Source organism: Epinephelus moara, chromosome 8 (genome assembly GCF_006386435.1).
Source record: "Epinephelus moara isolate mb chromosome 8, YSFRI_EMoa_1.0, whole genome shotgun sequence".
Taxonomy (NCBI): domain Eukaryota; kingdom Metazoa; phylum Chordata; class Actinopteri; order Perciformes; family Serranidae; genus Epinephelus; species Epinephelus moara.
Window position 1 is genome coordinate 19296077 of NC_065513.1, and position 14344 is coordinate 19310420.

Sequence of the window (14344 nt, forward strand, 5' to 3'; positions counted from 1 at the left end):
TGTGTAAAACCCACTCCACGCCTTCTCTCCTCCCTCTTTCCGACTTGCGCCGGTAGGAGGGACGGAGGTGGGATAGAGGAGTAGCTGCGCCAGGGCGCACGGTGTGCCAAACTTACAAAATCCGCCTGGCCACACCCAGTTGGCGAAGCGCAGGTGCGCTGCACCTCCGCCGCGCCCGGTCTGCGAAACTAGAGCCCTAAGTGGTATGTAAACGGATGATTTGTATAAAAGTTCACCCCCTCATCTTTATTACTACTCTTAACTTGGGCATTTTAACATTGTGGTCCATGGAAATTGACTCGCTTTTGAAGCCACCCTCATGTGGCCATTCACAGAACTGCAGTTTTTGGCACTTCCTTGTTGACTGGTCCTGGTATTCACCTGGATGCCACTGCTGCAGACCAAGTACCCCTCCTCATGGCAACAGCATTCCCTGATAAACAGTGGTTCCTCCAACAGGACGATGCCCCATGCCACACCACAAAAACTGTTCAGGAATAGATCAAAGAACATGACAAAGAGTTCCAGGCATCAACCTGGTCCCCAGATCCCAATCCCATCAAACATTCATGGGCTTTGGAGGTACCCTCGATTAACGGTGGGGCCTCCTTGGATTGGACCTGTCTCTGACCTCCCGAGGCATGGACACCCCTGGGGAGGGGAGTCCTGTGGTGTCAGTGACTGTGGCGTTGGCACCAGATCCTTAGAGTCCTGTTGGTAATCAGGTGGGATGCTGGTGTGTCCGATGTATGTGAGATCACATTGGAATCTGGGGAATTTCAAGGTCAGGTGGGCGCTTAGAGCTCTTTGTCATGTTCCTCTGGCCATTCCTGAGCAGTTTTTGCAGTGTGTCATGGAATGGTCCTGTTGGGGGTGCCATTGCATTTGGAGAGTGTCTGCATAGGTGGTGGAGTGTGTCAAGAAAATGATCAGTGTTATTCACTTTACTTGTAAGTGCTTTTAATGTTTTGGCAGAATGGTGTGCATTAGATGGCTGGTGGAATGACTTGTAGGAGAGATGCTGGCCTTGTATGGAGGGATCCTTTAGAAACCATCATGTTGCTGCCATCAGTGATGTGGCACTTTAGTACTGACTTTAGTTGTGACCATGCAGTGCACACACCAACCTAATTTGTGAGAGGAAATAATGTGGAGATTGGTGCTCCTCTGCTGGAATGGACTCTTCTAGTGTCCTGTCAGTGGCAAGGCAAACATTAAACTGGTGTGTAGATAACAATGATCCTGCTTTGTGTGCGCTAAGCAGGATCTATGGAAACATTCATCACTTTCCTCTTCCTTAACTCCCTCTTTTCCTCTCGGCTCTCCAAGCCACTTTACATTGGCACCATATTGACAGTCTGCACAGGGTTGACAGACTGGATCTGGAGCGTGAGGATTGATTAAATGTTCCATTTGATCACAGACTTTCTGAATAAGATGGATGGCCCTGACAGAAAAGATACAAGACGGGGACTTGATTCCCATGACTTGCGTGCACACACTGCTCATGCACAGATGCACACATTCAAACTGTCTAAAAATGAAGCAATAATTTCTTGATTTTGCCTTTTTTTGGTAAATCTGCAGATAAACCTGCAGAGGAGGATGAGGGTCACAGGCCTAATTACCCAGGGTGCAAAGCGTATCGGCAGCCCAGAGTACGTCAAGTCTTACAAAGTAGCCTACAGTGATGACGGGAAGACCTGGAGAACATACAAAGTCAAGGGCAGAGATGATGATATGGTGAGTACACACATGTGGGCACACAAACACATACACACCCGTTGTCACCTCTCCACTTTTTCCCTTTAGTCTCTCACACTGTAATACACAGACAAAGATGCACACATGCCCGCACTCGCACACGTGCACACACGGCGACAAGAGACTGTGCACTCAGTCAAGGGCAGGGTGGAGGACATGATGAGATGGCTTTTTAATTAGCTCGCACACACCGGGCCCATCTTGCTGCCCCTTACCCCCCTCCACTTTTATGACTTCTAGATTGAATTTTTATACTATTTGGGGATGAACAGCCACCAAATAGGCCACACAGCGTTCTATCATTCCTGACAGCAAACCACGGCTGTCCTCCATTTGGCCGAGCTCCGAATGACCCCGACTTCCAAACTTCTTTTCAAATTTATTACACTGAACAATGAGTCCGGACTTGGATTTTCTGTGATCTCAGCTTTTCTTTTTTTTTTTTGTATTTTTCTTTTTAGCGTGTAGTTGTCAGTCAAAATTAGGCATGTAGAAAGCAAGAATGTGCATGATTAAGTCTAGATAGTGTAAATTCTGGGGTGGAGGTTGTAACCATATGAGCAGACTGGGATAGTTACCTGCACAGTAGGACCTGTCAGTGTGTCCAAGGTCATCACATGCCTTGATCCTTGACCTCATGGAAGTTGGGGATTTTCGCTCGCACTGACCTTTTGCCACCCAGTGACAGCTCTCATTTCCTGTATCGCATGAGAACACACTGCTCTGCCTCTTCCCTGCTTTCACTTTCTCTGTCGCCCTCTCTCTCTGAGCCTCACACATGCAGTACATCAGTCATTTAAATCAGAGAGCTGCTGTCAGACTATCTCAGGTCATTTGGATAAAACTCTCCAGAAGGTATAGCGATATAATTGGAGCACTAATTTAAAACACACCACTGTTCTTATGAATTACGGGCTCAAATGGTGCGAGAAATTGTCTATTTTTCCCTGTAATTCTAGCTCATTGACCTTGAATGACAGCAATTTGTTGAGTGTGGAGTAGACACTAGAGACCGCGCCAGATAGACTGCTACATTAGGGCAAAACTGATCTGCTTCACCATCCTCCCCACCCCCATCTGCTGTTATTTCATCCCCTGCAACAGATTTTCAGAGGAAACGTCGATAACAACGCTCCATCAGCCAACTCCTTCACCCCTCCCATTGAAGCCCAGTACGTGCGCATTTACCCCCAAGTCTGCAGGAGGCACTGCACCTTACGCATGGAGCTGCTCGGTTGTGAGCTAACAGGTGAGTGAGCTGAGCAGGTTTCATCCATCTGTACACACGAATTAATCATGAAATGATCTGAAAATCCTTTGCAGTGTGCCTCCTGCATGTTGTGTCATGCTGCATATTTTATGCAGTGAGGAGGGTTGGAGCAAATCTGTTTGTTTTTGTTGTTACCAGGCTGCTCTGAACCACTAGGAATGAAGTCAGGCCATATCCAGGACTACCAGGTCACAGCCTCAAGCATCTTCAGGACGCTCAACATGGACATGTTCACTTGGGAGCCTGGGAAGGCCCGCTTGGACAAACAGGGCAAGGTCAATGCCTGGACAGCTGGACACAGCGACCAGTCGCAGTGGCTGCAGGTAAGATGTTATCTGTCTCTAAATGTGTTATCTGTTTCAGCTACTGTAGAAATTCAATCAATATAATAGCAGGGAAATAAACAGCAGACAGCCCGCTTCTTGCAGATAGCTGGTTTTCACTCTGCTGAAGGATTAGCTCTTACCTCCCTGGCATAGTAATTGATGGCGTGTACATGGTAATGAATGCCAATGGATTCAATTATATTTCATAGGGAAAGACCTCATTGATGTGTACAGTGTGAGTTGTGGAGGAAGTTACATCTTAAAAACCTCGCTCTATTAGCTATCTTTCAGTATTATTCTTAGAAACAGTCAGTAATAGGTAGTCTCTTTTTTTTTTCTTCATGCCAGTCCTTTTGAATCCAACACCCACACTGCCTCTGTTGGAAGAGTTTAGCCCTGTTATCTTTGGCTGCAGCCCAGGTTTTCTATCTCTATGAAAACAGCCAATTCATTTGTTTTCATTACAGTAACTGATGGCTGAAAATGTCTCCTGAAAGGGACAAGACACATCTCTAAGTGAACGTTTACACCCCAGTCTTTCTGCTTAACAATATGTGAGATTGATGGAAGCCCCCGGGAGTTTAAGATACATATCAATCAGACTCAATCATGCCCCAGTATGCCCTCACGTATGGCCACGTATATTGGATTTTTTTTTTTTTTTGGTCTTTTAAGAAAAAAGCCACTAAGCGCTCTTTGCTTTTAGAGAATGAAACCACGTCTTACTTCAAGCTGTAAAACTGATAGCATAGAAGAAATTGTGATGTGGATCATCTTCTCAGGGAATTGAAGATCAGAATGATTTCTTTGATTTCTTGGCCTCTAAGCTGCACTCGCTCCACGCATACCGCCTCCCTGGCAGTGACACAGTTAGCGCTCTGTAGTCACGCTGACTTGTCTGGCCGTTATTAGATTGGCCGGGTCTTGAGTCAGATATGTTTTTTATTACGCTGAAAGCTTTTTGTCCAGGGTGAGGGTATGCAGGCCTGTGTGTCGGAGGAGACAGGTACTTAGGCAGGCCGCATCCAGGCCAGGGTGCTCGGCTAAGCAAAATTGATTGCTGTGGGTAAAGGAAAACTTGTGGTCTCATATTACATGCTGTGCCGGCAGGAAAGGGGAGATGCTATACAGACGCAGTGAGAAAATCAATGGCTTCCACTGCCAAGGACCATATCTGCGCACAGAGACGTCTACAATATCTGGCTTTTTGAAAAGCAGACATCAAGAGTTATACACTGATAAGTGCTGTTCCACATTAATACTGATACAGCTGTTGGAGCTGACCACTTTTTTTATATTTAGTGATCATCTTATATGCATTTGTTAAACTCCCACAGTCAGTGTCGTCTTCATACCAGTTGCCATGGAAACTAATTGATTTTCAGTGACATTACTGAATGACTTTAAACCTAACAGATTAATGGAATTAATCAGCCCTAATGACAAAATAAGTATTCCTATTAATCAGGACTCCTGCTCTGGTCCGCAGTGGGAAACTCTTTACAGACATGAAATATCAAACTGGATTCCCTGATGCATAGGACTTGACAAGATGTCGTTTCAGTAGCAAACAGTGGAGTTGGGAGCTGACAGATTTGTATCCTGCGCTACTTATTTATCAAATAAGCAGCCTTGCCTTTTGACAGTACAAAAAAGTACATCATAGTAACTCTATCATTATTGTTTTTGATGTTTTTATTTATGGTAGTGATTGTTGTTTAGCTAAAGTTTAGACTGAAAAATGAAGCCATAATATTCCACATATGGGTGATATCATCTTGCACTAGTGATGTCATTTGGAGCCAGAGTCTGTGAAGTGGAGTCCCCGCCCATACACCTGTACAACCCAATTGTGAGCAACACTGCTGATTGCGAGCACAAGGATTGACCCACACAGCTGTCAATCATGCCGACTCACCCCCTTTTATAGCGTCTTATAATTCATTAAAAACACCACCACCAGAAAAATGAACATTTGAACATACATCAGCATGATAAGAACAATCTAAAATACCAGGAACCACCATTGGGAAAAAATTATTTGATGTGGACTTTGAGTTCTTAGCCATGTCCCATGTTGGGTGCGGGTTTTATGACAGATACTGCAGCCAGCCACAAGGGGGCAATAGACATGTTTTGGCTTCACTTTTGGGAAGCTGTCATGTTGTCCATCTTTATTATACAGTCATTACATTAAACATGTATTATAGTTGGTGCCTTTTGTAGTTTCCCTACGAATTCTGTCTAAATGGTGACATGAAATTCAACACTACTGACTCAATTTAACAAAACATTGACGGCTCTCTGGGTTAAAATGACACATTGTTCCAATTATGATCATGTCAATCATAGGATTACACAACTCAAACATGCAATGAATCATTTGAATGCTAATTATTTGATCATCAAGTGGAGAACATTGTTTTAAGTCGATTAAATACTTACGGAGTGGAAATTCTGTGCCGCAAAAAACAGTAAAATCTTACTCTCAAAAATACCAAGAACTGGACCTGTTTGGGGAGTGCCCAAGCTAAAGTTATTCTGGCCTGGCAGGAGATAAAATTACACAGAGGGAGACTGAACCAGAATCTTTCAAGATGTTTTCAAGAGAGGAGCTGAAGCTGTCAGACTGAGCTGCCAAGTGTTCCAGCTGGCATAAGCTGATTAGTTAATTATGCACATTAACATGTCCACATAGCAAAGAGAAATTGCCAGAGAGACAGTAGCTACTTTTCAATTTCACACTGTCCCTGTCAATGCAACACATGCACTGCAGATTTCTGGCGAGTTGTGCTCCAGGACTGTGTAGAGGTTTTTTTTGGAGGATAATGGTAAACATTCCTCAGACAAAAAAAATCAACATGGTTAGAATGGCGTGATTGTGTCTCTTCATCTCGCATCTCTTAACTGCACTGCAGTCAACAAAGTACTTAGGAAGGATTCACTTTCCTGGATCACGATGTTGAATGCTGAATCACATCTCATGTTGTGGGTAGCACTAGAACAGGTTCCAGGCGGTATCTGCACTGACAGGAAGTGAAGATTAGGAAACCTTAAGTACTAAAGAGAATAAGTGCTCTGATAAGAACATTTTAGAGGCCATATTTTAACTTGCGTCCACAGTAATGACATACCGATATGGATCTTAGACCAAGTTTGAGAACATTATCTTGAGAACATAAACAGCTGTTTGCCGTTACAAGGCTGCAGAGAAGTATTGCAAAGGGAGTGAATGCCTTTGGACACAGCACCTTCCTACTTAAACTTTAATTTTGTAGTGTATAAAGTTTATCCTTTTACAATTAAACACATTTCACTTCAGTTTATTATATTTAGTTAAAGAAAGAGAACATTTCCCAGATGACACAATATGTAGTATTGGAGTTAAACAGTCAGTGGTGTTGTGTCTTCACCGATCTGTCAAGGGACTCATAATCCTTCCACATGTAAAGATATCAGACTAATAGCACGCTTGAGCTGGACATTGGCAGGTTGACAATGTGCTGTTATTCAAAGTGCGTTGAAAGGACCGCAGGTCTCAAATTACATTCTCCAAAAGAACATTAAGCATGTTTTCTCACACCCTTATAAGCTCACAAATCCTCGTGGCAAAGCGGCAGAAATAAGAAATGGTCCTTGAGTTTCGCTTTGGTCGGGTGCCATCTTTAAGCTTTGTACACAAGATTAAACAAAATACTAACCCTTTAGTTGAGCTACAGTAGAGTGGCTGTTTCCAGTGCCCCCGAAGATAGTGCTGTGCAGACACTTCACTACAGAGAGATTTATCACCAAAAGCACTCCACAGTATACTCTGTATACTTTACTGTTGTTTCCCTTCATAGCAGAAACATTTTCTTTTTCTGCTCCTGATCCAAACAAGCAGTTTAGGTGCCACATGCTGCCATTGTCATACTGTTTAGGTACAATATGGTGTATGTTAGTGGCAGAAGAACAGATTAATTATACTTCCATTATCTTTTATTAATGCAAAAATAGTAACAAAAGGAAAATGCATCACTGAAGCTAAATGCCTCAATGTGCTGGCTTTTAAATCAGGGGTTGCCAGTCGGATTGTATCCATCTGCAGCTACTCACGCTCAGCCATCCTTACCAGAACTTAAGAAGTAGTGTTAGAACGTGAACACAATATACAAGTTTTAGCCTGCTATCACAAGGAACTTACAGCTTGATCTTACAGAATTGTAACAGGTGATCATAATGCCAAGAATTGGGTTTTCAATTTCTGATTATTGACTTTTCTACATTGACACGTAATCCATCAAGAGAAATTTGTGATGTATCTAAGAATAAGTTTTTCCCCAACCCTTTCAATGACAAGGACAAACCTTTGATACACATCTGCAAACATGGCCAACTGTGTAATCATAAACACAGTACCATAAATGTGCAATTTAATTCAGCCCAATACAGTAACCTACCTAATTCCACAGAGAAATCATGTACATCTGTGCAGTAAGTAATGATGTGTTGAAGGTTTTTTTTTTTAAGTATCATCCCAACATGCAATGTACAAATGTGGTCCGTAGACATTGATAGAGCAAAATGTGTCGCTTAATTTGCAACTTGTTTAATTTATTTGTAGCCTGGAAAGGTTACAAAACAAGCTATGAAAGTAATTCCGTTCTGCTGGTTCATTTGTTATCCCCTGTCTCCAAGGTTTTCACACCCAATTATCTCCTTAAAGTGATAAATATGTGTGGTGTGTGGCTGTGGCACCCTGATAATCACCTCTGCCTCTGACGATGCAGACTGAGCTCAAAGTTGGGTGTGAAAACTTTGAGAGAACTACAGTAGCACCTGTGCAAATGGAAATTCAGCTGATGTGAAATCCAGCTCACAGGTTATCGTTACACATTAGTCACTTAGGTATCTGATCAGGTAACGTAAGTCATCATGGATAGGTAGAGCAAAAGCCTGCATGTTATGTATTACATGCATTATTACTTGTGTTAATTGCATCTATGGAATGAGTCAAATCTGTTTTAAACACAAATTCTATGAGCTTGTTTACACTTGGTGATTATCTTGGGTAATCAGATCACAGGTGGACAGCTTTAATTCAGTCTGTTCACAGCTGGCTTTAGAATGCGTCTCCACATGCGTCTTCAGTGGGCTCTTAAGATCTGATCTCACTTCCCTGCTGTCAATGCAAATAAAGAATACCCACACTTAAGCCCCTTTTTCAAAGCACAAAAAACCCACTAACACCTGCTCTCATCTGGCCTTTTAATGTATTTGGAAAGGTTACTTTGGCATTCACACCCCGGTCATATAACTGCAGTAATCATGGGTATTTATTGGCTCTGGCTCTGATAGGCGTTGATGGAAACACAACACCTGTGTGAACTGTGCTAATTTTAGCCCCTTAACCGGCGAGATGCAATGACGCACCACCACAAAGCACCATTTGTCTCCACCCAGGCAGTGCTCAAACATCAATAAACATTAGTCAGCACAGAATTTGAAAGAGAGACTGAATATGACAGAGATATATTAAAAAAAAAGTAACCACTGCAAAGTTTTTACAGACCTCCATGCTGCTTTCTACTGTTTACTAACCTGTTTTCCGGCAGCCCGTGGCGTTGAATGTGACAGGTATACTGACAGTGGGAAAGGAATCTATTGCCTATTTTAAGCGGGTTTGCCTGTGTTTAAAAAACTTGTATACATGCGCTAATTTTGTGAAAAAGTAGTATTAAACAGCCTTTACTAGGCTATTTAAAGAGATAAATCTTATTTCATTTTAGAGCCTGTGCAGCGCATTGATTCACAGCCCTTCCTTGCCTCTCTCTCTGATTATAATGAGACAAGTGCACCCTGCAGTCCCTGCCCCTCCCTGCCGCTAGGACACTTCTGCCAAGGAAGTGTGAGCTTTGCTCCAGGGACAATTGGTGAGAGTTCGCCCGCACACACACAGCATCGGGGCTAAGTGTTAGCATCACACAGCTAACGGTAATTAACGGGTTTAACATCTAGTTAGAGCTGTTTCGGTGTCTGTGTGAGTTTGTTGGGACGGTTTAACAGCTGCTGCTGTGTTCATTTGTGCTAGTGAGCAGACATTAAACTGGCCGTTCGCAGGCCCAAAAGGAGCACGGCTGTGGGGACGTTCCTTTACCAATGCATCTAACCGATAGCAACAGAAAGCTTTCTTAACTGGTGGGTAGTCAGAAAAGCAAGGATGTCAGCTGCACAGGAGGACTGTCAATGTGGCCCAGGACACATCAGCATACACACTGCTAAAAGAATGTGGTCATATGTGACCCAGACCACCTCTGACTGTAGTCTGAATGATTGGATCTCAAGACTCATTGAGGACACCTTGACTGCATTCACACCTGCACTTAGAGCTGTCTACTTGTGATCGAATCACCCAAGATGCATGTTAATACCAGGTGTAAACAAGGCCTGAAGTTCTGCACTAATAACCCTCCAGTAATTAAATAGTAACCATTTTTGTACTTGAGTGAACAAATATTGATGTTTACATTGTATTAGACATTGATATTTAGATTGTTTTGCTAACACTGTTTGGTGTGAAGCACATTTGGGCCCAAAAGAAAACACCAAGCAGCAGGAAGGATTAGAATTTAGCAGGGTTTTTTTAATCAAACGCAGAGCAGGAAAATTTCAGGAACTTGAGTAAATGTCGACTAGCATATGCAGAGCAGATCACACATAACAATTAAGCAAATGACTACTGCGAGAAAGGAGGTTTGCATAGGCAGATGCTGATGAGGTAAATAGCGGCAGCTTAGCAGCTAAGGCACTGCCTGCACAAGGGAAAAAAGAATCTCTCTGCTGGAACACGCTGGAACAAGGAGAAAGCACAGTGGGAGACTATAAACCCAGATGGGAGAGAAAAAAGACAAGTAGAGAGACATAAGTAAAGTGACCTATCACAGTCACAGCTCTTTCAAGCCTGTCGAGGGCCCCTGCCAGTGTTATTTCTCCAGCACCAGTTTAGCTGCATACATTTCTTTATTGCCAATAACATAGTTTATTTCCACTGGTGACAGTCGGTTGCAGAGGCATGCAAAGGAATTGAGTTTCTGATTATTCAGGGTAATGGTGGTACCCTCATACTGAATGACTACCATGATGGTGAGGGTGGATCAATATACAGTAGGTGCCATGATGAAACATGCTTGAGCTGCTCTGATACACTGTATAGGCCTCAGGAGTGCATGTGAATAATGTGAATCGAGTGTAGGAATAATAAATGGCACTGCCACAACAGAGAAGTTGTTATTGGTAGAAGTTGGCAATCCTCGCAGCTGTGTGACAGAACTGGGTTGCGGCCATTTGTTTCCTGACTTTGCTGGCAAAATCCATCTGTAGCTACAGTACATGGCCACCAAGGATGATGAAGCTCAGCAATGAGGTGGTCCAGACACTAAATTCACACTTTTTGGATTTGACAAAAAACTGATTCTCCCCCACTTAGGGACCTTGGAGAAGTGCTGAGCTAACCTTGCATGACAGCTGGATTATTGTGATATAACGAGATCACATGGAAATCCACCTTTTTCAGCTTTGAGTAATGTGTTTGTGTTTGGCATCATTTTAGGAGCTACTGACAGTCACAGGTGTGGTTTAGGTGTGTGTGATGACATGGAGAGGCAACTGTTTGTTCAAAACAACAGTGGCGTCTTCTAAAGAGGTTAGCTTAGAGACTGCAGTAGCATTTGTTATATGCTCTTTTCCCAACTGCCCCATGGTAGACGGTGATCAACCGATACTTAATCCAATCACCTCTCATGTATTTTTTAAAGCGCCTGCCCATTTCTAATGGCAGCGTCTCAGATGTTTCTGTATAACAACCCATCTGGTGCAGCAGGTTAATGTTGACCATGGTCTTGAAGGGACCTGGAGAAAATAATAGTCATCCACACACACAAAGACGAAGAATTAGAACATGTCATCAAGAACATTGTTGAATAATTGCGAGATGATTGGCACACAAGCCAAGCTTTAACATTAGATAAAAGGCACATGATGGTGGCTCTTTTGATGGATATAGTGTTTAAAACTCTTTAATCAAGATATGAAAGAGAGACCTGCCCTTACCTATGAAGAAGAACCAAGTGCCAGCAGGCAAAGTGGAGAGATGGATGAACTCTGTAGATAGTGCTTTTTCAATGTATTTCTCCATGGGTATCATTTTTGAGCCTGGAAAAGGGTGCAGTCAAGAGTAGGAGTGCCTGGCAGAATGATATGATCTGTCATGGGCAAAAGTGGTTACACAATGTTTATTGAGATGACAGATTTGCATACTCAGGGAACACTACAAAGGTTTGTGGAACCCCTCAAGGTCATGCAGATACGAGAGCGTACTACCTTAGCATACTACTGACATTTAAAAAGGTAGCACTGGCTCTTAACCAGCTAAAAATCCCCAACAGAGAAATGTGAAAGTCCCTAAACATTGTTCATCCCTGGCACTGGCTTCCACTTGAATTTCTATAGGTCAGGAGGATATGCTTAATTGATGGTCCAAAGCTTTATAAATAAAGCACTTCTTGGATCCAGAGTCCACCGGCACCAAGGGGGGTGGCACTGGTTATACCAGAGGAGACTGCAGCAGGCTGAATTTCAGATGACACTCTCATCATGTTCAGACTGGGCACAGCACAGGCTGCACCTCAGATGGATGCAACCCAACACTTGATCTGGGATCATCAATCTTGTACTGCCCAGCTGCGTTGGGTCACCTTCTCCTTGTCCTGTGAGTGACAGAGCCTTTTCTGTCTCATTAATCTGACCAAAACAGTTGCAGACTAAGATACTGCAGCAGAGCTAGCAGAGCACATGCTGTAGATAGACAGTAGATATACACATACAGTGTAACAGTAATGAGTGGCAGTAGGAGGTGAAGCGCTGGATGCATGGAGGGACTTGTGTTGGTCAGATGGGAGCACACAGGAACTAAGGAGGAGACAGGTAGAGAGGCGGAAGCAGATGAACAGCTGAAGTCAGTGAAATGTATTTTGTAGAGAGTAAATATTTAATGAAATCAATTTTGCAAAAAGCATCATTAATGGATTTCACTTTTTAAGTGTAGCTTTTACTGCGCTCACAGTTTCTACATTTGAAACAATAATAAGTCAGATCAAATAAATGTTACAGTTCCATAGTGGAGCATACCATAGAGTGGGAAAGTGGGGCCTGCGGGCTAAAGTTGGCCCATCATGGGGTTCAATTCGGTGTTTGCTTTTAGCCCGTGGCCCCCCATTAAGGTTCAGTTTTGGCCCTCCAAGGGAAAAAGTCTGAGCACCCTTGCCATAGAGCCTGCAGTCATTTAGTTTGTCTTCATTTTACTTAAGTGCACAGACCTCACATGATAAACTACCTACTTTATCATGGAGATGAATTCACATCAAAGTTCATTTCAAAAGCAGCAGTTATTGGAATAGGAAAATAAAATAAGAGCTGAAAACCAATGTATTTGGGTATTTAGTAGTGTTGCTGATGGATTCAGGTCCAAATCTTGACACAAAATATTTCTACGTACATATTGGATCATAAATATGCGACTGCCCTCTACTGGTTTAAACTCAGCTATTCATTTTGCTATTGGCTGATCTGGTGTCAGGTGACCTTTATGGTGCCTGCTTTCATTACCAATGACTGGGCATGTCTTAGCCCCCTGCTGATGATTTAATTTCCAAGGAAGAGCCCACTCCTGGATGTAGTTACTCTTTAAATTATTCACAGTTGAAAGGGTGAATCAGTTTCCATGTCAATGAGGTGCCTCTTTTATGTTTCAAATTATTTTTATCATCTTTTATTTGCATTTATTGTCTTAAAATGGCCATTATACTATAAGAATTTAAAAGTGTGTTTTACTCAGTTGTGTATTTCTAAATGTGCTCGTGAATTGCAATGGCATGAATTAATACACTGCGGAGGTAAATTAACCCGGCTGTTTGCCAATGTTTCCTAAAGCATCAATGCATGTTGACACTTCACATAGAGCATTGTCCCATGTGGACTAGAAGCTAGAAGGAACAATAAGTAGACGTAATGCAAGATTGATTCCCACTCAGCGCCTGTGAGCGTGCATTTGTTGTAATCAAACCGGGTATTATCATTACACCAATTTTGTCGAGCACAGCTTCCTAATCAAATCCCTACCTCAAATACAGCGCTGCTGACAACAAACTCTATTTCTTTTAATCAATAGAATTAGCTGGGTGTTTGTTTCATCCATCCACAGAGGAGAATGGCTTTAATTTGTCCCATTGAAACTCTCATCTCTTCTTGAGTGTTTATGCAGCAAAGATGAAGCGTGTCCTTTCTAAAGACAGAAAAGCTGCCTCCGAGAGAGTAAAGGCATTGTAGCATGAAAGGATTTAAGAGGGATTTTGATCATCTGGAATAGCAATGATCATGTCTGTATTTCAAGAACAAGAGCGTAGTACTTTGTTGAAATTACTTGCATGGGAAAATGGACAGCAAGAATTTATTGGGAACTTTCAAGGGTGAGACGTCTTCGGCGTCCTTCAAGCTTGATCCCCCCTCAATGGAAAACACAGTCCCTACAACCATGAATTGTTAGGCAGCATACAGAAGCTATCCTCTTAAATCCAGCATTTTTTTATTACTGTCATACTATATTGATCTGGTCGAAACTAGATAAAGGCACTTGTCCCGCAGATTTGACTATTCAAAGTTCTAATCACATTAGATTCATCCTTTATTCTACCGGCTGCTCAGCTTTTTATCATTATTTGTCCTACTACTCTACACACAAAACTGAATCAATGAGAACAGCACCTGCAGCCAAGTTTTCTCGCTGAACTAATTAAAGAAACAGAATGTTAGAGGGACAACGTCTCCAGGTGGTTTCTGTTGCAATCAGCGAGAAGCACACAACCATTTAGCCACAGCTGTGATGCCGGAAAATAGTATGAAATGTATGAACACTGGCTCGAGCATACCTTCTAATCTGCCGGGCTGCATC

The 14344-nt window shown here is 42.7% G+C and overlaps 1 protein-coding gene across 2 annotated transcripts in view; it reads left to right on the forward strand.

The window, feature by feature from the left end:
• The window catches only part of LOC126394877 (EGF-like repeat and discoidin I-like domain-containing protein 3), a 142730-nt gene that overhangs the window by 101564 nt on the left and 26822 nt on the right, over positions 1-14344 (forward strand). For both annotated transcript variants that reach the window (XM_050052017.1, XM_050052018.1), the window contains exons 6-8: positions 1588-1743; positions 2869-3013; positions 3173-3357. In XM_050052017.1, the coding sequence (XP_049907974.1) occupies positions 1588-1743; positions 2869-3013; positions 3173-3357 (486 nt within the window). The remainder of the gene's footprint in view (positions 1-1587; positions 1744-2868; positions 3014-3172; positions 3358-14344) is intronic.